This window comes from Suricata suricatta, chromosome 5 (genome assembly GCF_006229205.1).
Source record: "Suricata suricatta isolate VVHF042 chromosome 5, meerkat_22Aug2017_6uvM2_HiC, whole genome shotgun sequence".
Lineage (NCBI taxonomy): Eukaryota > Metazoa > Chordata > Mammalia > Carnivora > Herpestidae > Suricata > Suricata suricatta.
This window is the reverse complement of record NC_043704.1, coordinates 106,839,774-106,865,060: the sequence shown is the minus strand read 5'-3', so window position 1 is coordinate 106,865,060 and position 25,287 is coordinate 106,839,774. Positions and strand designations below refer to the sequence as shown.

The 25,287-nt window shown below is 36.5% G+C and overlaps 1 protein-coding gene across 3 annotated transcripts in view; it reads left to right on the top strand.

Annotated features, from left to right (window-relative positions):
• The window catches only part of GMPS (guanine monophosphate synthase), a 69,840-nt gene extending 44,792 nt beyond the window's left edge, over window positions 1-25,048 (top strand). For all 3 annotated transcript variants that reach the window (XM_029940004.1, XM_029940005.1, XM_029940006.1), the window contains exons 6-16: window positions 1,133-1,326; window positions 1,572-1,737; window positions 3,981-4,132; window positions 4,623-4,796; window positions 7,787-7,892; window positions 10,003-10,118; window positions 12,236-12,361; window positions 18,944-19,059; window positions 22,587-22,717; window positions 23,690-23,862; window positions 24,926-25,048. In XM_029940004.1, coding sequence (XP_029795864.1) covers window positions 1,133-1,326; window positions 1,572-1,737; window positions 3,981-4,132; window positions 4,623-4,796; window positions 7,787-7,892; window positions 10,003-10,118; window positions 12,236-12,361; window positions 18,944-19,059; window positions 22,587-22,717; window positions 23,690-23,862; window positions 24,926-25,027 — 1,556 coding nt within the window. In that variant the 3' untranslated portion in view covers window positions 25,028-25,048. The remainder of the gene's footprint in view (window positions 1-1,132; window positions 1,327-1,571; window positions 1,738-3,980; window positions 4,133-4,622; window positions 4,797-7,786; window positions 7,893-10,002; window positions 10,119-12,235; window positions 12,362-18,943; window positions 19,060-22,586; window positions 22,718-23,689; window positions 23,863-24,925) is intronic.
• The last annotated feature ends 239 nt before the right edge of the window (window positions 25,049-25,287 follow it).

The window sequence follows — 25,287 nt, the reverse complement described above, 5'->3', positions numbered from 1 at the left end:
CAACACAGCCTGCTTAATACCTTTCCTTAAATTCCACCTCTATACTACAATATGCTTGAGGTCCATGCAAAAAAGTAGCTACCTTTTATGTAGGAAATGGATGATTAAGTCTTTGGTGTTGTAAAAGCAACTTCATTTAAACAGATCACTCTATGTTTAGAGAAGAGATTTAAGTGCTGGGTACGGGGTAGCTCTCACGTGTAGAGATGCATAAGATGAGGAGGAACCAACAAAGATTAAAAAGGAACAGTGAAATAAGGAGTGAACCACAGGAGAATGGTATACTAGAATAGAACCTAAGTAAAGAAACTGTGAGGTTCTGGGGAGCCTGAGTGGCTTAGACAGTTTAGCATCTGACTTTGGGTCAGGTCATGATCAAATTTGGCATTCAAGCCCTGCATCTGGCTCTGTGCTGACAGCCTGGAGCCTGGAGCCTGCTTTGGGTTCTGTCTCCCTCTCTCTCTGCCCCTCCCCTGTTTAACTTTGTCTCTCTCTCTCAAAAATGAATAAACATTAAAAAATTAAAATGTGAGGTTCCTTGGTATGGTAGAATGAATCTGAGTTTGGGAGCTTGCTAGACCTGATTTAACTACTTAACTAGCTGTATGTTTCCTGATATCTCAGAGCCATAAACAGGAGGAATGCATGCACATGTAAAGCATCTAGCCTAACATCTATTGCTTAGTAGGTAATCAATAATTTCAGAAACACACTTGCCAAATCAGTGAAGTTACATCTGTGGTTAATAGAATGTAAGAAAGGAGTATGTAGAATATTTTCACAGGCCTAATACATGAGTTTTTCCTAATACATGAAATTAGTAGTTGCACGTTGCATCTGAGTGCCAAAATTGAGTTATCATTGTATTAAGTAGACAAAGTAATCTGGGTGAAGTTGAAAGTACTATGAAATAATCTCTTCAGGAGTTTTTCACTGTCATACATAAAGACCTTTTAAGAAAAATTGTGGCAATGTAGTTTCTGTTTTATGTTTTCTTCCTGTAGCGAAAAATGTAGTAATTTGTATCAGTGTTCACATTTATAAAGGAAAATATTATGAAGAATACTATGGGTATTTAGTTGAGTCTTCAACATGAAAAAATTTTTAATTTGTAATTATTTTCTCTATAAAGGTATAGCAAATGAATCTAAAAAATTATATGGAGCACAGTTCCACCCTGAAGTTGGCCTTACAGAAAACGGGAAAGTAATACTGAAGAACTTCCTCTATGACATAGCTGGGTGCAGTGGGACCTTCACTGTGCAGAACAGAGAACTTGAGTGCATTCGAGAGATCAAAGAGAGAGTAGGCACATCAAAAGTTTTGGTAAGGAATTTACATCTGAAAGTCTACAAATTTATGTCAATAATGTTAGAACTCAGAGCTGCTTTGTCACCATAGCCCTTAAATGTTGACTGGGTGATCAGTGCTTTGTGAGTTGTGCTGGTTCGGAGTGCTTTTTCAATTACCGTAAATACTTGTGTTTGTAAAGGTGATGAGTTAAGCTAATAGTTTTTATTTTGTTTTTTTCCCCCACTCAATTTGATTTTTCTTTTAATTTCACCTTGTAGGTTTTACTTAGTGGTGGAGTTGACTCAACAGTTTGTACAGCTTTGCTGAATCGCGCTTTGAACCAAGATCAAGTCATTGCCGTGCACATTGATAATGGCTTTATGAGAAAACGAGAAAGCCAGTCTGTGGAAGAGGCCCTCAAAAAGCTTGGCATTCAGGTCAAAGGTATTGATAAATCTCAGAAGAGTTAATATGTAGTGAGGATTTATTTAACAAATCAAACTAGCCTTATGGTGTAAGTGAGCTCATTGCCTTAACCAAGTACAGGTTTCCCAGTAAGCTTACAGTTGTTTTTTTTACTTTTACATTATAATTAAATTACCTGGTTCAAGAGGGTTCCCAGTATAGATTTTAAAACTTGATTATTCCTAATGTCATATACAGATAACTAAAATTCCAGCTACCATTTTGTTCTCTTCTGTTCATTTCTCTTTTTGAGTTCTCTTTTCCCATCCATAATATTATTTATGGGTGAGAATTTCCAAGTTTTCCTACAAGTATGGATGTACAGATTATTTTACAAACTGAAAGCCTTTACAGAGGAGTGAGAGTCTCTAGTCACCTTTTTCTCGTAGTTTTGTTGAGAAATGATTGATATGCCTCACTGTATAAGACTATAGCATGATTTGATTTTATGTACATTTTGAAAGGATTATCACAGTAGTTCCAGTTTACATCTGTCTTCTCACATAGGGACAATAAAAGGGAAAAACTTCTATGACATGAACTCCTAGGATTTACTTAACTATTCTGTGTATTAATTAGCAGTATTAGCTATAATGGTCATGTACAGTATAGTCTTATACTTATTCATCTTATAACTGGAAGTTTGTATCTTTTAACCACCTTCCTCCAATTCCTTTTCTTCCCACCCTCCACTTCTGATAGTAAGTCTGATCTCTTTTTCTGAGTTTGTTTTTTTTAGGTTCTACATATAAGTGAGATCATATAGTATTTGTTTTTCTCTGACTTATTTCTTTTAACATAATACCTTTAAGGTCCATGCATGTTGTCACACATGGTAGGATTTCCTTTTTTTTTTTTTTTTTTTTTAATGAATAAATTTTCCACTGAATGTATACACTACATCTTTATATACCCATTGATGGACACTTAGGTTGTCTCCATATCTTTTTTTTTTTTAAATTTTTAAGGTTTCTAATTTATTTTTGAGAGACAGAGCACGAGGAGGGGAGGGTCAGAGAGAGAGAGAGGAAGACACAGAATCAGAAGCAGGCTCAGAGCCTGACATGGGGCTTGAACCCACGAACTGTGAGATCATAACCTGAGCCAAAGTCTGACATTTAAGTCATCCAGGCACTCCCCATTCTTATTCTTGAAGGGAGCTTCCAAATTGTAAAAAAGTTTTATCCTCACAAAAACTTGTATCTGCCCTTGGTAACTGATACAGTCTAATGGAGGACTCTAAAACTTCAGGATGGATGTAAGGGGAGGAATCTCACAAAGGTGAGACTTGTGGGGAGGCCCAGGATTAGACTTCCCTGTGTGGTGCAGTTCCCTGGGTTATGCTAAAACAGATTGGTTGAAAATCTGAGAACAAGATCCTTTTCCTTAACACAGGAATAAACTGCTGCTATTCCTCTGCATCAGAAGACTGGATTTATTCTTTAGAGAGGCTAAATAAAAGACACTTTAGATTTAGGCATATCAATTCCAGGCATAGTTGAAGGTAGAAATAAGATTCTACAAAGAAACCGTAAGATTAGGCAAAAATATGTATACCGAATGTATACACACTCTCCTTGCCACTTTCTGTGTTCCGTTATCAGAATGCTAAAAGGAAATTGGAGGTGTCTTTTTGGGGTAATTGACCAGTTTAAGAGAAAGAGGTACAATTTCACAGCTATATCCCAATGAAATAGCTGTATTTCAGTGAAGCTCACCAGTGTTTCAGCCTTACTACCAAATAGAGATCTTAGTCAGTTTTTAAGTAGCTTGCTCTTTAAAAATAAAAGGACAGCCATATATTGCTACATGTATGTTGATAAACATAAATTTTGCAAGAGACTAGTTAGTTCATTTTGCAGTTCTGAGGACTTTGATCCCTATATGTGAACCACTGGTTTCAGTTCCGTTGGGCCTATCCTTCTTCCTTCAGCTTTTCCTTGTTGCTCTGGTGGGGCATTGAATACAGGGAAAGCAGCCAGCATGATTTATAATGTCATGGCCTTAGATTATTAAGTGCCACAGGATTCTCAAAAGAACAAAATTTAATGAGTGCCTGTGTGTGGACACTGTTAATCGTGCTTTGTTGGTAGTTCTGTAATATGGAGGCAAGGTAAGTGGTGATCAAGAGATCTACCTAGGTTTTCTTTCTGTAGTTTGACCTGTTACTTATGTTTTTAAAAATATTCTATTTTAAAACATGCTTCTCCCCTCTCTTTCAGTGATAAATGCTGCTCATTCTTTCTACAACGGAACAACAACTCTACCAATATCAGATGAAGATAGAACTCCACGAAAAAGAATTAGCAAAACATTAAATATGACTACAAGTCCTGAAGAGAAAAGAAAGATTATTGGAGATACTTTTGTTAAGGTACCTTTTTTTTTAAGGTACCTTTTTTAATAACCACATTGTGAACTATTTTTGGTGTGAATTTTAGTGTTTGTTTTTCCTTGTTATTATATCAAATAGCCAAGTTAACTACCAAACTTTATTTCTTTTTAGGTTAAGAATTTTAATGTATGTTGCTGTTATAATGACTGGTAGAAACAAATATTTTAAAAAACATATTTGTATTGCCAGGCTATTATTTTAACTAAGAATAGATGTTTTCAGTTGATATTAGACATCAGTTCTTTGGATATTTCAATGGCTACTTTTCAAGTTTTTGATTGTTTGCATAACTTTTTGAATCTTTCTAAAGCATATGTTCTTCATTTACTTTTGGAAGTTGGTATGGATTTTATCTCTTGGTCAGGATTGCAAAAGGACGCTGAGAAGTCTTGTTGAAAGTATAAAAAAGACTGCTACCTTTTTAAAAGATTCGTCTCTTAAAAGGCTGTTTTCCTCTTCTTGGTTTTAGATTGCCAATGAAGTGATTGGAGAGATGAACCTGAAACCAGAGGAGGTTTTCCTTGCCCAGGGTACCTTACGGCCTGATTTAATTGAAAGTGCTTCCTGTGTTGCAAGTGGCAAAGCTGAACTCATCAAAACTCATCACAATGACACAGAGCTTATCAGAAAGTTGAGAGAAGAGGTAAGAGCTTATGAGAACTTTACCATACAGCTTTTCTCCCTCTCTCTCATCCTTCCCCGAACTGTTTTTAATTGTACAGCTCAGTAATGTTAAGTATATTTGCATTGTTGTGAGACAGAGCTCCATAACATTTTTCATCTTGTAAAACTGAAACTTTATATACCCACTATATACACCCGACAGCTCCCCTCCTCTTCCTCTTCCCAACACCTGGTAATCCCCATTCTATTTTCCATAAATGTGACTGCTTTAGATATTCCCTATAAGTGAAATCATACAGTGTTTGTCTTTTTGTGACTGGCTTATTTCATTTGGCTCACGTTCTCAGGGTTCATCCGTGTTGTAGCATGTGACAGGATTTCCTTCCTTTTTAAGGCTAAATAATATTTATATTTTATTATATGTGTACACAGCTTGTTTATTTGTCTGTGGACATTTGGGTTTCTTCCACTTTTTGGCAATTGTGAATTGTGCTATGAACAGGAGTTGGCAGATATCTCTTGGAGACCCTGCTTTCAGTAGTTTTTATTGTATACAAGAAGTGCTGGATCATGGGAGATTTGTTCTTTTTTAAAGATATTGTTTTCAAGTAATCTCTATCCCCAACACGGGGCTCGAGCTTCTAACCCTAAGATCAAGAGTTGCATGCTCTGTTAAGTGAGCCAGCTCAGTGCCCCCTTGTTCTTTTTTTAATTTTTGAAAGAAACTTCTTAATAGTTCATGGCAGTTACACCATATTATAATCTACCAACAGTGCATAAGCATTCCTATTTGTCCACACTTTGCCAATAATTGTTATTCCCCCCGCCTGTTTTTTTTTTTTTTTTTTTTTTTTTGATAATTCACACCCATTAGGATGGCTATTATATGTCTTTATTTTAGGCATCTTAGTGGATGTGAAGTGGTATCTCATTGTGATTTTGACTTGCATTCCCTTAATAACTAATGATGTTGAGCATCTTTTTATGTGCTTATTAGCCATTTGTATGTCTTCTTAGGAGAAATATCCAGATTTTTTGCACATTTTTAAAAAAGTTGATTTTTTTTTTTTAAAGTTTATTCATTTTGAGAGAGAATGACCAGGGAAGGGGCAGAGAGAGAATCCCAAGCTGACAGCACAGAGCCCAGTGTGGGGCTTGAAGTCATGAACTGTGAGATCATGACCTGAGCTGAAATCAAGAGTCAGACATTTAACCAATGGAGCCATGCAGGCGCCCCAAAAGTTGATTTATTTTTGTGTGTGTGTGTGTGTGTGTGTGTGTGTGTGAGAGAGAGAGAGAGAGAGAGAGAGCGAGAGCGAGCGAGCGAGCGCGTGTGCGCGAGAGCGAGCAAGTAAGCACATGAACGTGAGTAAGGGAGGGACAGAGAGAGAATCACAAGCTGGGCTTAATTGCCAAACCCTGAGATCATGACCTGAGCTTAAATGAAGAGTCAGACGCTTAACTTACTGAGCCATCCAGGTTCCCCTGGATCTTCTGCACACTTACAATTCAGTAATAAAAAGACAAATCAATTGTAAGTGTTCTTTATGCACTCTAATTATAGATCCTTTATCAGGTATGGTTAGGTTGTCTTTTCACTTACTTGATAGTATCATTTGGAGAGCTTAGTTTTGAAACACTAGTATGGTTTTTTGTTTTTAATTTAGAAAATTTTTTAATGTTTGTTTATTCTTGAGTGATAGAGACAGAGCTTGAGCAAGAGAGAGGCAGAGAGAGAGGGAGACACAGAATCTGAAGCAGGCTCCAGACTCCGAGCTGTCAGCAGCACAGAGCTTGATGTGGGGCTCAAACTCACAAACCATGAGATTTGATCGGAGCCGAAGTTGGATGCCCAACTGACTGAGCCACCAGATGCCCGTTAAAATTTTTTTTAATATTTATTTTTGAGAGCAAGAGACAGAGCGTTGAGTGGGGGAGGGCAGAGAGAGAGGGAGACACAGAATCTGAAGCAGGCATCAGGCTCTGAATTCTCAGCACAGAGCCCAACACAGGGGCTCACAAACTGTGGGATCGTGACCTGAGCTGAAGTCAGATACCCCTAGTGAGGGGCCCAGGCACCCCTAGTAAGGTATTTCCTAATTGTCTTGTATTCTAATGAGAACCAGATCCGAGACGGGTGGCTAGGACTCTTCAGATTTATTTTTATTTGAAAGGTTTATGTTTATTTTTTTTCGTTACTTTTATTTTATTTTTTTTATAATAGTTTATTGTCAAATTAGTTTCCATATAACACCCAGTGCTTCTCCCCACTAGTGCCCCCCACCATGACCATCCCCCCTCTCCCCCTCCCTCTCCCCCTTCAGTCCATGGTTCGTCTCCAGTATTCAGTAGATTCCCTTGATCTGTGTCCCTCACTCTTCCCCGCTCTCTTTCCTCCTTCCTCTCCCCATGGTCCCCTGCCAGGTCTCTCCTGTTAGACCTATGAAGGCAAACATTTGGTATCTATCCTTCTCTGCCTGACTTATTTCGCTTAGCATGACACCCTCAAGGTCCATCCACTTTCCTACAAATGGCCATATATCATTCTTTTTCACTGCCATGTAGTACTCCATTGTATATCTACCACATCTTCTTGATCCATTCATCAATTGATGGACATTTAGGTTCTTTCCATGATTTGGCTATTGTAGAAAGTGCCGCTATGAACATTGGGGTACATGTGCTCCTATGCCTCAGCACTTCTTTATCCCTTGGGTAAATCCCTAGCAGTGCTATTGCTGGGTCATAGGGGAGTTCTATGGATAGTTTTTTGAGGAATGAAAGGTTTATGTTTAAAGTGTGTTTCAAAGAAAAGTATGAAGATTAGTAAAATACTCGTCTAATTCCTTATAAACATATGGGAGGAGATACTTTAAAATATGAAATTTAAAAAAAATGATATTTTAATCTAAGGTAAAAGACAACAGGAAAGGCCAATAATTTGTTGCTCTTTATTTTCCATGTCATTTTGGTTGCTAATTTGTCTTAATTGACTTTCTGCTTCTGTAGGGAAAAGTAATAGAACCTCTGAAAGATTTTCATAAAGATGAAGTAAGAATTTTAGGCAGAGAACTTGGACTTCCAGAAGAGTTAGTTTCCAGGCATCCATTTCCAGGTAAAAAAAAAAAAAAAAAAAAAAAAAAATTGCTTGATTTGCCATTAGACCTTCATGTTGAAGAAAAATCAATTCAGACAATTTTGAAATAATTTTTTTATCTCAGGGAATATGTAACTGAGAAAGAGAAGGGTGGATAGGGAATAAAATTCTTCTTACTATCTGTTTTATATACTTCATTTTCTTACATAATCATTTTCCATTGTATTTGTATATGTATTATACCAGCCCAGTGAGTCTGTCCTATGATGTTGCCATCTGATGAGAAAATCAGGGCATAGAGATATTTTAATAGCATTGCCACACAAGAGCTGGGACTTACATGTTCTTTCTACTATACCATGATGTATTCCATGGAAGACCAGGTTAAAATGTGATTCTCTGAAATCCTAATTCTATTGATCGAATTGTCTGAATGGATAAATTACTTCTGTGTGTAGTGCTGTATGTAACTAATCATGAACAAATAAAAAGTACCTTGTTTAAATAGCCATTTGCTTCTCTCATATAGAAAAATAACTAATTAGAGGTGGTATTTAAATTTAGAACCAAGAGTCTTAAATTTTTTTTTTTTTAATAAGTTCTTGAGCTTGGGTAAGTCTTGTACCTATTTCTGGATTGTTGTAATAGTTACTAGGTGATGAGTTGCAAGAATGGTCTAATTAAATTAAAAGGCACAGTAAAGGTTAACATTTCTTAAATACTAGCTTTTGCTAGGCATTCTGCTAAATAACTTACATGTACTGTCTCATTTGATCCTCACAAAAGAAACTACCTTTATTCTCTTTCATAGAGGAGGAAATTTTAGGGGCAGAGCCTAATTTGCCAAAAGTTAATGTAGATTAGGTGTGGAGCCGGGATTCTAGCCCCGATGCCCTCACCTCAGAACTTGTACTCTTAAGCACCATAATGGTCCCATAAACAGTGTTTGAGAAATCTGTCTCATGTGGTAATTAGTGTTGTTTGTGTCAATAAACTTCAAATCTAGGAATTCAGGATGTTCAGTTCCTCACCTGTGCTGTGTGTTGGCAAAGGATTATGTATGAGTGTAATGGAGGGAGGTCAAGTGGTCCTGTGTCCTTGCTTATCATTTCATTAGATTCACTTGACTTTTTTAAAGTTTATTTTATTTATTTTTGAGAGAGAGCACACAAGCGAGTGGCAGAGAGAGAGGGAGAGAATCCCAAACAGGCTCATCACTGATAGCACAGAGCCTGACCCAGGGCTTGAACCCAAGAACTGTGAGAGCATGACCTGAACTGAGATAAAAAGTTGGATGCTTAAACTGACTGAGCCACCCAGGTGCTCCATAGATTCACTTGACTTTTAAAAATTTATTTTATATATTGGGATTTTTTATTATGTAATATTTCTTTAGTAAAAAATACTGTGCTGCTTTAAAAAAAATTAGGCATACTACTTACCTTAAATAAGTTGTTTATTCTACAGATGAAGAATGAAGCTGAGGAACTAATGGAACATGGCTAAGGTTTTGTCTATAACCAGGCATTTCAAGGGCTGCCTTTTCTGTTCTTATAGTAAAGAAACAAAATCCATTTTTCTCAGATCCGTGCATACCTTGATTTTATCCTTTTAAGTATTTGATGAAATAGAAATACCAGTTCACATTTTTGTAATTAAACACTCTGTTGTACTTTTTTCTATTTTTAAACAGCATACTCTTCTTCCTAAAATTAGATTGGTAGTTGGACCTGAGTGATGAATGATAAGGTGGTTCATTATATGGTACTCTCTACTTTTGTTTGTTTAAAAATTTTTTAAATAAGTTTAAAAAAGATTGGCACATATATTGTGAATTAAAAATTTTCATTGGAGATTATTATAACAATACCCGACTATCAAAAATAGATAAAAATCCTTGATGTAAAGAGAACTAAAGCATTCTAAAAAATGAGTTGAATGGGAAATAGTCACATTTGAAATTAGGCACTTTAAAAAACTTACTGTGGGTAAAGTTGGAAAAAAATTACAATGGCCAATGGATTTTAACTTTTGGAAGGATTTTTTGTTGGAAACTGATACTTTTATATTAAATTTTTATATAAATCTAAAATTTATGTTAAATACCATTGTTAACTATTTTCTGTAGGTCCTGGCTTAGCAATCAGAGTAATATGTGCCGAAGAACCTTATATTTGTAAGGACTTTCCTGAAACCAACAATATTTTGAAAATAGTAGCTGATTTTTCTGCAAGTGTTAAGAAGGTAATAATTTGCATTGAGTTCATGTACTATAGGAGTTTTAAGTAGACACAGCTAATCAGTACAAGGAATTGGGTAGATTCCTGCAGTACTCTGGTATTTACAGTGAATTTGTTAGTTTCATTTTTTGAAAAGTTAGAGTAATTTAACATATTAAGTGACTCTAAAAATATTCTACAGAGACTCTCAAATGCAGACTTCTCTGTTCAGCCATACAACAGATTAGATAGCTTGAATCACTAAAATTGCTAGATATGAAAGGGTGTTTAAAAATGTTTCATACATAGTACAAGAAAATAAGGGAAACCTTTTTAACTCCAAACTGAGAATTTGTCTCCTAGTCCTTTTGTAGATTTGGTGCCTAAATTTGTAATCTGTATGGTCTGAAAAACTGCAGGCTTAAGAATTCAGATTTAAAGTGAAGCCTGATTGCTTGTGCTTCCAGGAGTCAGGCTTAGCGTAAATTCTCTCTTCAACCAGCCCTTAAAAGATTCCTGCATATATTTTCAACAAATATATATGAACTTAAAATTAAAAAATATTGCGAAGTATGTGTGGAAGTAAGGCAACATGAATGAGAAGTAGTGGAAATAACTGCAGCACAAGACTCTAGAGCACTGTTCAGATACTGGTATTCATAGATAGTGTGAAGAATGTAGAATTAAAAGAAGCACAGAATAATAAGAATAAGGTATATGATAAATGGGCAACTCTGGAAAAAAAGGTTCTAGGAATGAAAATAACTAAAATTAAAAACAGCTAATGAAAGAATGAACTCAAGGACATATATTAAGAAATCATCCAGAAATTAGAACAGAGGATCAAAGAGAAAATACGGATAGAAGAGTTAAAATAGAATGAGAGGGTCAACTTTAACAACTGTCCAAGAGGAGATAATAGAAGTATTTGAATTCTTCCACACTGGTGGAAGACACCAGGCCTCAGTATCAGGAACTGTAACACATCTCAATTAGAATAATGGGAAGAAAACTTGACACCTAGTAGACATATCTAGCAAAATAGCAGTCTGTTAAAGACAAAGCAGCTGCAGAGAAAAGATTGATTACCCTTAGAAGGAAAGACTTCCGCTGAAAGTAATGGTAACAGCAAGAAGATTTCAAAGCGCCAAGAGGAAATAATGGTGAATAGTGAACAGACGAGCTGTCTTCTGAGAACTAGAGCACACTAAAGACATTTTTAGATAAACAGGATTTACTACTAACAGTCTGTTACTTAAGGATCTAAAAGCGTTGCTTTTCAACCTAAAATAAACATGGGCTGTATAATAAAAATAATGATCTTTGTTTTTGTTTAAAGATATTATAACACTATACATCTAAAATAGCACATAAGACCCAGGGATTTGAATTAAAGCATTCAAAGATGCTTGTATCGTTTGCTAGGAGGACAGAGAGATTGATTCTCTTTTGTTAAATAACCATATTAACACTTAAGGGGAACAGCTAAAAGAATGAAAATACAGAGGTTAACTTCAAAACCAGTAGAAGGGAAATAAATGAGGTGGGAGAAATAGAAGAATGTAGAAAAGGAGAAAGAGTGTGACAAAGGGAAACTACTAAATAAAATGGTAGAATGAAATCCATCCATGTTCTTAAGCCACAACTAATTAAAAGGACTAACGTCTCTAGTTACGGTATAAATTGTTAAGCTAGATTGAGAAGTAAAATCTAATTATAGTTTGTTTACGTAGAGATAGAAGGAGTGAAAGTAAAAGAATGAAGGAGCATATACCAGTCAAATACACCCAAAAAAGGAAGCGGGTGGAAATAATATAAACTTCAGACAAAAGTAACTATGGTAAAAAGTTTTAATATGAGGAAAAGGTTTTTGTCACATGAGGTGTGTCCCTTGCTGATGATGAACATTAAATCCCCAAAGTATATAATCTATATTTCTTACCCTAATACTTAACTTTTCACAGCCCTGGCCCTTAGGAGTGAAATTCTGATATACTGCATAGTACACACAAGTCAAAGAGAAATATCAAATAGGATCTATTGCTGTAAACCAGTAAGTGTAGGTACATAAGAGAGTAATAGATGCCATAAGAACACCTTGTTTCTTGAAACCTTCAGAAATTTCTGTTTTGGTTTTCTCAGCCACATACACTATTACAAAGAGTCAAAGCTTGTACAACAGAAGAGGATCAGGAGAAGCTGATGCAGATTACAAGTATGCATTCACTGAACGCTTTCCTGCTGCCAATTAAAACTGTAGGTGTGCAGGTGAGTTGTGTGGATCCATTGATCTGTGACATAATTTTCTGCAGTTTGTTCTTTCCATTGATCCTGGAATAGAATGACCTAGGAAAATGAAATATGAAAGTAAGTGTACACATCAAGTTTATAAATGTAAATATTTATGGAATAAATAAGGTTATAGGAAGTAAAAATTTAGGCTGAGATTTTGTAGTTTAGGAACATCTATCATCTCCAACCAAAAGTAAAACTTGGAACAGTGATTTGCTATCCAGTTGGCTGGCTGGCTTCTGCCTTGAAGTGCAGGTACCAGGAAGTCATGCTGTCATAGATGCTTCTTGGTGTGGAAATGTGCTGTGGCTTTAGAAGTCTTTACGTGAGAGAATGGCCCCAGATGAGCGTGTTACACTGTTTAGGTCTTGCTCTCAGCTGGTGTATTCCTTAAACCAGCACTCTCTGCCTCTTCAGCATGTTCTCTCTCTTAGCTGTCATCAGGTACAACATTTTTATATTTATTGTTCTGTCTTTCGAATTGTAAAAGCGTAGAAGGATAATATAGTTCTCACTTTTATTTTTTTAATGTTTTATTTATTTATTTATTTATTTATTTATTTATTTATTTATTTATTTATGTTTTTGGAGAGAGAGCGAGTGAGCAGGGGAGAGGCAGAGAGAGAGGGAGAAAGCCAGAATTCCAAGCAGACTCCACACTGTAGGCACAGAGCCTGACTCAGGGCTTGAACTCATGAACTGTGAGATCATGACCTCAGCTGAAATCAAGAGTCAGACACACAGCAGACTGAGCTATCAGGTGCTCCTCGTTTTCACTTTTAAAATGCTACTTATAAATAGATTCTACTAAGTTCCCCTTTTTATGATCCTCAAGTGAGTTTCTGGGGAAAAGTTTGGGAGGGGAGGATGGAGGGAAGTTTCTTTTCTGTTAGGGTTTGTGGTTAAATGAGAAGTAGAATAGGTGTCAATAATTTAACTACAGATGGTATGAGTGCCAGTTTTGGGGTCATTTATATATGGAAAGAAATTAACTCTGTTTTATAGATTATTCATCTAAAACTTTGTAAGTATACTTTTTCTGAAGTAGATGTATCTGAATCATCAGTTTAAATTTCTTACTCTCTTGAATCCATCTAGCTCTGTCTGTAAATGAGGCAGTAAAAATGTATTGTTGACTTTAAAATGTTTTTATTCATTGAAGTGATTGGTCCAGTTATTTTGAACTTGTTCTCTCACCACCCCCGTTCCCTCTTCCTCCTCTTTTTAAACTCTATATGTGTAAGTTATGTATATATTTTTAAAAAATCACTATTAAAGTAATCCTTTCTGGATTCTTACAATGGTGTTTGGTTTTCTTATCACATACAGATTCATTTTTTTAAATGTTTGTTTATTTTTGAAGGAGAGAGCGAGCAGGGGAGGGGCAGAGAGGGAGGGGGAGACACAGGATCCAAAGCAGGCTATAGTCTCTGAGCTGTCAGCACAGAGCCTATGTAGGGCTTGAACTCACAAACCACGAGATCATGATTGGAGCCAAAGTTGAATGCTTAACCAACTGAGCCATCCAGGCGCCCCTACAGATTCATTTTGAAATTTATGTTTGATACTTCAGGAGCTGTTGGCCCTACTATTTAAAAAAAAAAAACCCAAAAACAAGTTATTTGATTTGTAAAAGTTTTTCTGGTCCTAAGTAGATCTCTTACAAAGCATTTCTGTCTCTATATACTAACTCCTGTGCAGGAAGATGAATTAGTTCCCTATTCCTGTTTTTAGATAAGCCTTATAGATCATATATGTTAGATGAATATATGTTTGAAGCAGTTTGTTGGATAAATTCTTTTTTAAAAATGAAGCTTATTCAAGTTCCACTGCTCTTTCCATCAAAATAAAAGTTTCTTTTGCTAGATATCTTAATTTTACTGTTTTATGATTTTGAAGGTGAAACTGGTGGAAGACTAGATAAAAATCATAATTCATCGTTACTACAGTAATGAAGTTTATTTTCTAAATCCCAAAATGAACCATACTTGTAAAAAAACAAAAACAGTCAAAATGCAGTACAATAGAGAGTAATTTTTCCTTCTCCTATTCTCCAGTTGCATTGTATGCATCCTTACAGAAACATTTATTTTAAAAAGAAAGTAAAAGGGAATTATAAGTGCACATTGTCACCTTTTCCCCTTTAATTTGACATTATGGACTTTTTATTACATGTCATCACAAGTAGATTATTATTCTTTCTAAAATATTTTTAGAAACGTTTGTTTATTTTGGAGGGAGCGGGAGCAGGGGAGGTGCAGAGAGGGGGACAGAGGATTCAGAGCAGTCTCTGCACTGACAGTGGAGAGTCCGGTGTGGGACTCCAACTCGTGAACTGTGAGATCATGACCTGAGCCAAAGTCGGACATTCAACCGACTGAGCCTCGCAGATGCCCCAGGTGGATTATTAATCTTAACTATTGCTTTGTATTCCATGTATGGTCATACTATAATTTAATCATTCCTCTACCAGTGGACATTTAAACTGTTTCAGTTTTTCAATATTATAGGTATTTCAGCAAGTATTGTCATTTTTAGCCAGTTATTCATGCTTCTCTAAGATCATGTTTTGGATTAAAGAGCATGCACATTTTGAACTTTAATAGATACTATCAAATTAGCATTCATGTTGTCAAAATTCTCATATTCTCAGTATACTGACTGATAAGGTAGCTGATGAATCTTTTTAAGTTGTTTATTGTAGTTTAAATTTTTTTAAGTTTTGTTTTTTTTTTGTAATCTCTACACCCAACATGGGGCTCAAAGTCAACGACTCTGAGATCAAAAGTCACACACCCTTGTGACTGAGCCAGCTAGGTGCCCCTTAATTTTTTTTTAAATTTTCTTCGAGTTTGTTTCTTTATTTTGAGAGAGCAAGAGCATGCAGGGGAGGGGCAGAGGGAGAGAGAAAATCCCAAGCAGGCTCCTCCGTGCTGACAGCACAGAGCCTGATGCGATGCTCAAACCTGTGAACCGTGAGATCATTATCTGAGCTGAAACCAAGAGTCGGATGCTCAACCCAGTGGCTCAGTCAGTTGAGTGTCCAACTCTTGATTTTGGCTCATGTATGATCCCAGGGTCCCAGCCCACATCAGTTTATGTGCCGAGTGTGGAACGTGCTTAAGATTCATATTCCCCCTCCCTCCCTCCCTCCCTCCCTCCCTCTCTCTTTCTTTCTCTCTCCCTCTCTCCCTCCACCTCTCCCTCCCCTTCCTGCTCTCTCCCCCTCCCCCCATACCCCCTCTGCTCTTCTTCCCTCCTTGTGTGCACATGCTTGCTCTCTCCTCTCTCTCTAAAATAAAATTTAAAAAATACTTAAATAAAAAGCAAATTACGTGCATTAAAAAGGACAAAGGAAAAGGGAATCAATATTATGTTTTATTCATTTATTTTTAAATTGATTTTCTTAGTTCATTTTTAAAGAAATTGATAGTAAATGTTTAAGAGATTATTTTTTATCTCTGACTTAGGAATGCTTTATTCACCTAATAAATGGGCAGATTTTTTAAAATATTTTTTTTTGGGGGGTATAGTTGACACACAATGTTATTTTCAGGTGTACAGCATAGTGATTCAGCTTCTCTATATGCTAGGCTATGCTTACCACTAATGTGGCTACTATTTTACCCCTATAATATCATTGACTGTATTCCTATGGTTGGCATTTTATTCCTGTGACTTATTCTTTCTAATTGGGAAGCTTGTGTCCCATTCCCCCTTCACCCATCTTGCCCTTCCTCCCACTACCCTTCCTTCTGCCAATCATCAATTTGTTCCTGTATTCATAGGTCTGATTCTGCTATTTGATTTTCAGATTCCACATATTAGTGAAGTTATATGGTATTTGTCTTCCTCAGACAGACTTACTTCACTTAACAGAATAATCTCTAGGTTTATTCCCTGCACCCCAAATATCCTTTAGACCTATCCACATTTTGCAGATGGCAAAATCTCACTCTTTTTATGGCTGTATATGGTCTATATTCCGTGTGTGTGTGTGTGTGTGTGTGTGTGTGTGTGTACGTACACATACATGTAGATACCACATCTTCCTTACCCGTTTGTCTTTTGATGGATACTTAGGTTTCTTCTGTGTCTTGTTTTTTACTATTATTTTTATTTTGATTGTAGATAATGCTGCTGTAAACATAGAGGTGCTTATCTTTTCAAAGTGATGTTTTCATTTTCTCTGGTTAATACCCAGTAGTAGAATTATTGGATCATACAGCTTTTCCATTTTAATTTTTTGAGGACCTGTTTTCCACATTGACTCTATCAACTTACCTTCCCACCAACAGTGCAGGAGAGTTCCTTTTTCTCCACATCTTCGCCAACACATATTTCTTCTCTTTTTGATACTAGTCATTCTGACAGGTATAGGGGATATCTTATTGTGGTTTTGATTTGCATTTCCCTACTGATTAGTGATGCATCTTTTCATGTGTCTATTGCCATCTGTAGATCTTTGAAAAAATACCTGTTGAGGTCCTCTGCCCATTTTTAAAAATAGTTTATTTTCAAATTGGTTTCCATGTAACACCTAGTGCTTCTCCCCACAAGTGCCCCCCACCATGACCATCACCTCCTTCCATCCCCTCCCCCTCCCCCTTCAGTTCACAGTTCGTTTTCAGTATTCAATAGTCTCTCATGATTTGTGTCCCTCACTCTGCCCATTTTTTAATTGGATTGTTTGATGTTTTTGGTGTTGAGTTGTATGAGTTCTTTACATATTTTGGATATTCATGCCTTATTGAATATATCATTTGCAAATATCTTCTCCCATTCAGTAGGTTGCCTTTTGTGGTTTTCTGTCAGTTTCCTTCACTGTGCAAAAGCTTTTTATTTCAGTGTAGTCCCAGTACTTTATTTTTGCTTTTATTTTCCTTGTCTCAGGAGAAATATCTAGAAAAATGTTGCTGTGGCCAATACCAGAGATACTACTGCCTGTGTTCTCTTCTAGGGTTTTAGGTCTCACATTAGGTAGGTCTTTAACCCTTTTTTAATTCCTTTTTGCAAATGTAGTTAGTGGCCCATTTTTATTCTTTTACATGTAGCCATCCAGTTTTCCGGGGGTCATTTATTGAAAAGACTTTCTTTATCTTCTTGCCTTCTTTGTCATAGTTAATTGTTCATGTAAGTAAGTGTGGGTTTATTTCTGGCCTTGTTTCTTTTCCACTGATCTGTGTGTCTGTTTTTGCACCAGTATCTACTGCTTTGATTACTGTAGCTTTATAGTATATCTTGCGACCTGGAATTGTAATACCTTGTTCTTCTTTCTCAAGATTGTTTTAGTTATCTAGGGTCTTTTGTGGTTCCATACAAATTCTAGTATTGTTCTAGTTCTGTGAAAAATGCTGTTGGCACTTCGATAAGAATTGCATTGAACGTGGAGATTGTTCTGGGTAGTGTGGACATCTTAACAATAGTAGTTCTTCAGTCCCTGACATGGAATCCTGTCTGTGTCATCTTCAGTTTCTTTCGTCAGTATTTTATAGTTTTCAGAGCTAGGTGTTTCACTTCTTTAAGTTTATCCTTAAGTATTTAGTTCTTTTTGGTATAATTGTAAGTGGTATTTTTTTCTCAATTTCACTTTATGCTATTTCATTGGAGGTATATAGAAATGCTACTGATTTCTGGGCATTAATTTTGTATCCTGAAACTTTACTGAATTCATTTATTACTTTTAGTAGTTATTTGATGGAGTTATTAGGATTTTCTTTGTATAGTATCATGTTGTCTTCAGCTAGTGACAGCTTAACTTCTTTACCAATATTGATAACTTTTTTTCCCTCTCTGATGTGTCCAGGGCTTCTAGTACTATGTTGAATAAAAATGGTAAGAGTGGACATACTTGTCTTGTTCCTACTCTTATAGGAAAAGCTGTTAGTTTGTTTTTTTTTTTGTTTTTTTTTTTTTTTTTTTTTTTTTTTTTTTTTTTTTTTTAACCATTGAGGATGATGTTAGCTGTGGGTTTTTCATATATGGCTTTTATTATGGTGAGGTAAAAACATGGGCAGATCTTGTCTGCCAAATTAAGTATGCTGGCCATAGACAGTTGGGCAGATATTTGGAATGAAATCCCAGTGGGCCTCTGGCATGTGCTGAATAATAATTTTTTTATATTTATTTGTTTATTTTGAGAGAGAGCAAGCACAAGCAAAGGAGGGCAGAGAGGGAGAAAGAGAACCTGAAATAGGATGTGGGGCTTGATCTCATGAACCTTGAGATCATGACCTGAAGCTAGAATCAGAAGTCAAGTGCTCAACCAACTGAGCTGCCCAGGCTCCCATGCATTGAATGAATTTTTATAATTACCAAGATACTTTCTTTATGTCTGAGCTGATTTAGGTAGAATTTAATATGGGATTTTAATTTAGGATTTATTTCTATCATTAGAGAAATATCTAAATCTACTTTTATTCAAGCATGTTTTTGTTTAAAAAAAAAAAAACAAGAAAATGATTGTTAATGGTGTTAACCATGAAGGAAATATTTCCCAATCCATCTTTTGACTTCTATAAAACCATTAAAAGTTATTGATTGTATTTTTATTTTCAGGGTGACTGTCGTTCCTACAGTTACGTGTGTGGAATCTCCAGTAAAGATGAGCCTGACTGGGAATCTCTCATTTTCCTGGCTAGACTTATACCTCGCATGTGTCACAACATTAACAGGTATGTTCTGCAGAGGACAGGCGGTGAGGTGAAATGGGAGGATGTGGGGTTTTTTTAAGATCTTCTCACTGCTGAGAGGCCAGAAGACTCAAAAGTACCGATCCAGGTATTCACAGATAACAATTGAACAGATACTTAATAATACCTCATGTTTTGTTCCTTCATCACAGTGTAGTCATTGGCTTTTAAAAAAGCTTTCTTCGTTTTTAAAGGAAAATTAGGGAAGGATTTTTTATTTAGTATAAAATAGTAAAGGCACTTTTAAAACCAGTGTTCCAGGGGCACCAGGGTAGCTCCATTGATTAAGTGTCTGATTCTTGATTTCAGCTCAGCTCATGGTTCATGAGTTCGAGGCCACACCGAGCTCTGTGCTGACAGTGTGTAGCCTGTTAGGGATTCTCTCTCTTTCTCTCTCCCCCTCTCCCCCCTCTCTCTCCTTCTCTCCCTCTCCTTCTCTCTCCACCCCTACCCTCACCCTGCTTGCATTCACACTCTCTATCAAAATAAATAAACTTGAAAACCTGTCTTTCAAATTAGCAGCTTATTAGCTCTTGGTTTATGATAATATGTTTTCTTCCAGGATTTCTCCCAGGGTTTCTTCTACTGGAAGGAATATGCACAGGTTATAGAATTTCTAATAGAGACTTTATTAATTTAACAATAATCCCAAAGGAAATCAAAGAGAAGAAATAGGCATATGCCAGATATCATTAAAATACATGTAGAATTTATGTTCATTTTGTTTTTTTTTCAGATCCAGTTTTCCTTTCATTTTGCACATTAATTTTTTCATGTTGGGTGTACCAACATAAGATTTATATCTATGTGTAATGTGATTTATAATCTATGTGTAATACTCAAATTTCATTGTCTCATATAGAGTTCAAAAAGTATCACTTGTTTAGTACCAGATTGCTGATTAGATGTTCCACTTTTGCCATTGGGTATCTTTTTTGTTTTCTGCATGAATATGAAGCAATTCACAACTAAAAAGAATTCTTGAGATTCCGGTTTACTCAAGTTTGCTGCAGTAATTAAGAATTTCCCCATTGATGTTCACCCAGCAGGGCGTGTATAGCTCTAGAACTGCCGGCTGGGGTGTGCAGGAGTCACAGGAAGCCAGCGTTTTACTAGAAAGGCTTATTATTGCGATGAATCTAAGGCCTGCAAATACAGAAACACCTTCAACACACTGAGAAGAACTACTAATAAATAGCAGTAAATTTGTAATTGCCTATTTTGAATGGAGATCATTATCTTAGTTAAAATAATGGTTCATAATCTATCTTCTGGAGAATACATAATGCCTAAATAAACTTTTTAGGTCCTACAGAAAATTTCCTTACCCTGAGTTTGACTCAACTGTTTTTGGTTTTCATTTCACAGTTTCAGCTCTCTATTTTTCTTTTGCTAAAGGACACTCACCTTTTTAAACTTTATTTCTGGTTTTTTGTATGCTGGTTTCTCTGCCTGTCGTCTTCTTCCCTCATATATTCCTCTCTCCTTTCCCAAACATTTCCCCCACCCTCCCAAAAATGAAGTCTAACAAACAACAAACAAAAAAAATGGATTTTATTTTGTTTATTCTTAAAGTTTATTTATTTTGAGAGAGAGAGAGAGAGAGAGAATGAGGTAGGGGAAGACAGAAAAGGAGAGAGGGACCCCAAAGGAGGCTCTGCACCATCAGCACAGAGCCCAGCGCAAGGATCAAACTCGGGAACTGTGAGGTCATGACCTGAGCCGAAATCAAGAGTCAGATGCTTAACTGATTGAGCCACACAAGCGCCCCCCAAAATAGCTTTTAAAATATGAATCATAAGCCTTTATAAGAGTCTTAGTGAATTTTAGATTTCTTTGCCAGGGTCCTTTTGGGAATTGGAATTTAAATAATTAAAAACACTTTTTCTATTTTTGCCAAATATTTTCCTAATTCACATTATGGAATCTTTGCATAGGGAGGTTCTGCTACACTTTCACTGTTCTGTACAATGTAAAAGACTACCTATTCCTGTACGTTTTGTGAGCACTCTTGTTGTAAGAAGTAAGGCAAAAACAAGTTCATGGCATTCTTTTTTCCTAATTGCTTTTTCCTCAAGGATTACTTATGAACTCTAGGGACTATTCTGTGTAGTAGAAGTGTAGCTTTTTATACAGGGGACAAAAACCTGCTTGCTATTGTATGTTTGGTAGGCATTCAATTAGTTTGTGGTAGTGGCGTCTTGATGTGATGCTCGTTTCTTCTTTGTTTTTATGCCAAGTACTTACTAAGAAAAAAAAATTATTAACCTTCACCCTGGAAGTTGCCAAGAGACATTTATTTTTTGGGGGTAAAGATGGATAGGGCTAGGGAAGAGAGGCAGTTGCATGCTGGCTAGAGTCAGAGTGTGGAGAGCTAGGATGTGTTCATCTCTGTGTCCTGACTGCCCTCCTGTTGCCTTGGAGAAGGTTGTGTAACAGATTCTCCCTGCCAGTGGGAAGACTCCTCCAGTTGTACTTAACCGGATCCTAATTTCCTCAAGTCTTGCTTCTTTTATTATACTCACTTTTATTAACACTGTTATTAAGATAGGAAGTGTATATCTTCCTATCTTTTAAACGGGTACTTACTTAAAGAAGTAGTGAGCTAGTCTTTTTGTCAGGGAATAGTAGGATGCCAGGTTCTATTTTGGTCACACTCTTAATAATGGGGAAATAAGAATCTTTGGGATCAGTGTTTGCCAAAGTGAAAAAGAAAATTGAGTAGTCAGATAAAGCTACAGTGCATTTCCCAAACTTATTTTGGAGGTTTCTAGAGCGTATTAGCATAGTACAGTTTCTGAACATTTGTCATAAAACAATCTATTTATTTAATTCAGTGTTTTCTCAGACTTCTGTGGACTAATTTCTTAGGGGTACTGCAACACATTATCACACACTCGGAGGCTTAAAACAGAAACTTATTCTCTCTCAGTTCTAGAGGCTAGAAGTCTGAGGTCAAGCGGGTAGCAGGGCTGTGCTCCCTATGACATAGGGCTCCGGGAGGGCATCTTTCCTTGCCTTTTCTTAGTTTCTGCCATTTACTGGCAATCCTTGGCTTGTGGCAGTATAACTCCAACCTTTGTTGCCCTGTTCACATGGCCCTCTCTTTTCTATGTGTCTGTTTCCAAATTTCCCTCTTCTTAGAAGTAGTGACCTTCCCCTACCTTGCTTACATCTGCCGGGACCCTGTTTTCACCTGAAGATTCCAGATGGAAATGAAGTTTGGGGGATGCCCATCTATCCGATTGGTACATTACACGAGAAGAGAATTGTAATAATCCCATATGTCTTTGTACATTCTGAGATAATATTAGTCCAAAGAATACACTTTCGAGAAGGTACATAGAACACAGGCCCTTCTATAATCTTACATCCTGTCCTACCCATGTGGTGACTGGAAATAGGTAGGAGAAGGGCCTCAGAATAAATGGAAACAATGATATTCTATTTGCCTTGCTTCTCCTACTAAAATGTAATTTTTCTCTAATTTTCACTTCTTCCCTTTCTAGAGTTGTGTATGTATTTGGCCCACCTGTTAAAGAGCCTCCCACAGATGTTACTCCCACTTTCTTGACAACAGGGGTGCTCAGTACTTTACGCCAAGCTGACTTTGAGGCACATAACATTCTCAGGGAGTCTGGTAAGTTGTTCATTTTGTTTATCACTACATGCTCTAACTAGAGTTTGGAAGTGTGGCACTATGATTTCTAGAGAAGGATGCAAGTTTGAAGTTTTAGATGCCTCTGCTTATTATTCATTTCTGTGGTTTGTTCTGTGATATTGCCTACTATACAAAATTATTCACCTCTAGGGTCATTTGTGGACATGTACGTAGGGACAAAAAATTTGAGGTGCCTGATTCCCAGTTTCCCAGTTTAGGTTATATAAGGTAATACCTTTTTTGTTTCACTCTGTTACTATAAACAAGTGTCTTTTTTGTGATCTACTTGGTACCATATTTTTTGCTTTTCTCTGCTTTTTGTTTCTGATTTTACTATTTGAAATGTCTCCCGAGCATAGTGCTGAGGTGCTGTCTGGGTTTCTAAGCACAGAATGGCTGTCATGTGCCTTATGGAGTAAACACAGGGATGGGTTAGACAAGCTTTGTTCATGTGTGAATTATGTATAGTGCTCTTAGCTAGGAGTTCAGTGTTAATGAATATTAAATAATAAATATTAAGGTGTCTTTAACAGAAACATACATAAAACAAGGTTATGTATTGATGGGTTGATGAAAATGCTATGACCAGAGGCTTACAGGAACCTAACTCTGTATTTCCTCTAGGGGCAGTGATTCACTATTCACTAATTCATTGTTTGCAGAATAGACCATAACCACCTTGAGTAACAAGAATGGACTTTATATATATATATATATACACACACACACACACACACACATATATAAAATCATATCATTGCAACATCAATACAGTCATCAAATTCTGTTGTTTGTGATTGCGTTTCCTTACAATGTTTTGAGGGTAGTTGAGAACAATGCATGATGGCAGTCTGATTTTAGATGCTGTCTGGGAAGATTTAATGGGACTAGTTTGGAGGGCTTTTTCCATGGTATGGTGATTGGTTCTGCATGTTAACTTCCTTTCTCTAGGGTATGCTGGGAAAATTAGCCAGATGCCAGTGATTTTGACACCATTACATTTTGATCGAGACCCACTTCAGAAGCAGCCTTCGTGCCAGAGATCTGTGGTTATTCGAACCTTTATTACTAGTGATTTTATGACTGGTATTCCTGCAACACCTGGAAATGAAATCCCTGTAGAGGTAATTTATATATATTTTTCTCATACACATTTTTAATATCTTTTACATTTTATAATATGGTGAATGGAGTAGGCTGTGATAAAATTGGTATTTCTCAGGTTGGTTTTCTGTTTATAAGATAAGCTTTTTTTTTTTTCAATTTCCACATAATTATTTAATGTACTACTATAGTAGAAAAGACCTTAAATTTATTATATCCCTCCAGATGTCTGATTACTATCTGGAGCGTATCCACCTCTAATATGTAATTCTTTCTAATCTCACCAATAATAATATTTATAAATATTATTTTCCAAAAGGTGGAAGCCCTGGGAGTCGAGAGCTTATTAGAAATAAGGATGAGATTTGATGCCATGATGGCTAGACACCCATGAATTGCTTAATGCTCCACTTAACTACTGACTCTATTTTTAATCACCATCTTCCTTTCTTTTTACCTCTCTCTCCACTGGAATATTCCAACGCAGCAATATGCATACTAGCAAATGAAAATCAAAGTGAAACTTTATTAAGTGGACTGCTGCTCCCGTGCTCTAATGCAAGGCTCTGGTTATAGCTGGATAGCTAGGCTGGGGAGTGTGGTTGTTTGCCAGTAGGCTCACATTTGTCAAATCTCTGTTCTTTCAAGTGACCAGGCCTTCCTCTCCTCATGTACACTTGGTAGTGGTTATTATTAATAGTGCATTATGTGCCACCTTAGTGGCCTCAAGTTGTTTGTTTCAGCCACACATAATTGTAACACCTTGGCTTTAACATAAAATCACGTGCTTGGATGTCACAGCAATGTCAGATTGCTACATTGTTTCTAAACACTTGTTGTGGATAAGTAACAAACATAACTTGCAGACTGGCAACTGCACTTAGAGTAATACTGAGTTAGGTCATTTCAGTCTACAGAGGGAAGTTAGGTTTACCACATAAAATTAATCAGAGACCATGCCATATACATGGAAGATGATAATACAGATAGATCACATTTTTAATTGTGAATGCAAGCCTTCTGGGTCTGTTGGACATGCACTGGATCCTGGTTCTTCTATTTATGATCTTTGTTTTATAACAGGTGGTGTTAAAGATGGTCACTGAGATTAAGAAGATTCCTGGTATTTCTCGAATTATGTATGACTTAACATCAAAGCCCCCAGGAACTACCGAGTGGGAGTAATAAACTTCTTGTTCTATTAAAGTATTGTGTTCAGTTTAAATTGATTAGAAACCATTCCCAGTATTGATATGCGGTACTGTGAAAAGAGTTACTGGAGCAGCTACATCACATCTGAGTTTTCTACAGCAAAAATCTACGGCTTAAGAGCTGAGTTGGGGATAACTAAAAGGGACTGAAGAGTTTGTACGGGTATAATCAAAGCACCATTGCCTACGCTCAGACAGATTGACACTGCTTTTGCCTTTGCCTCACTTGTTCTT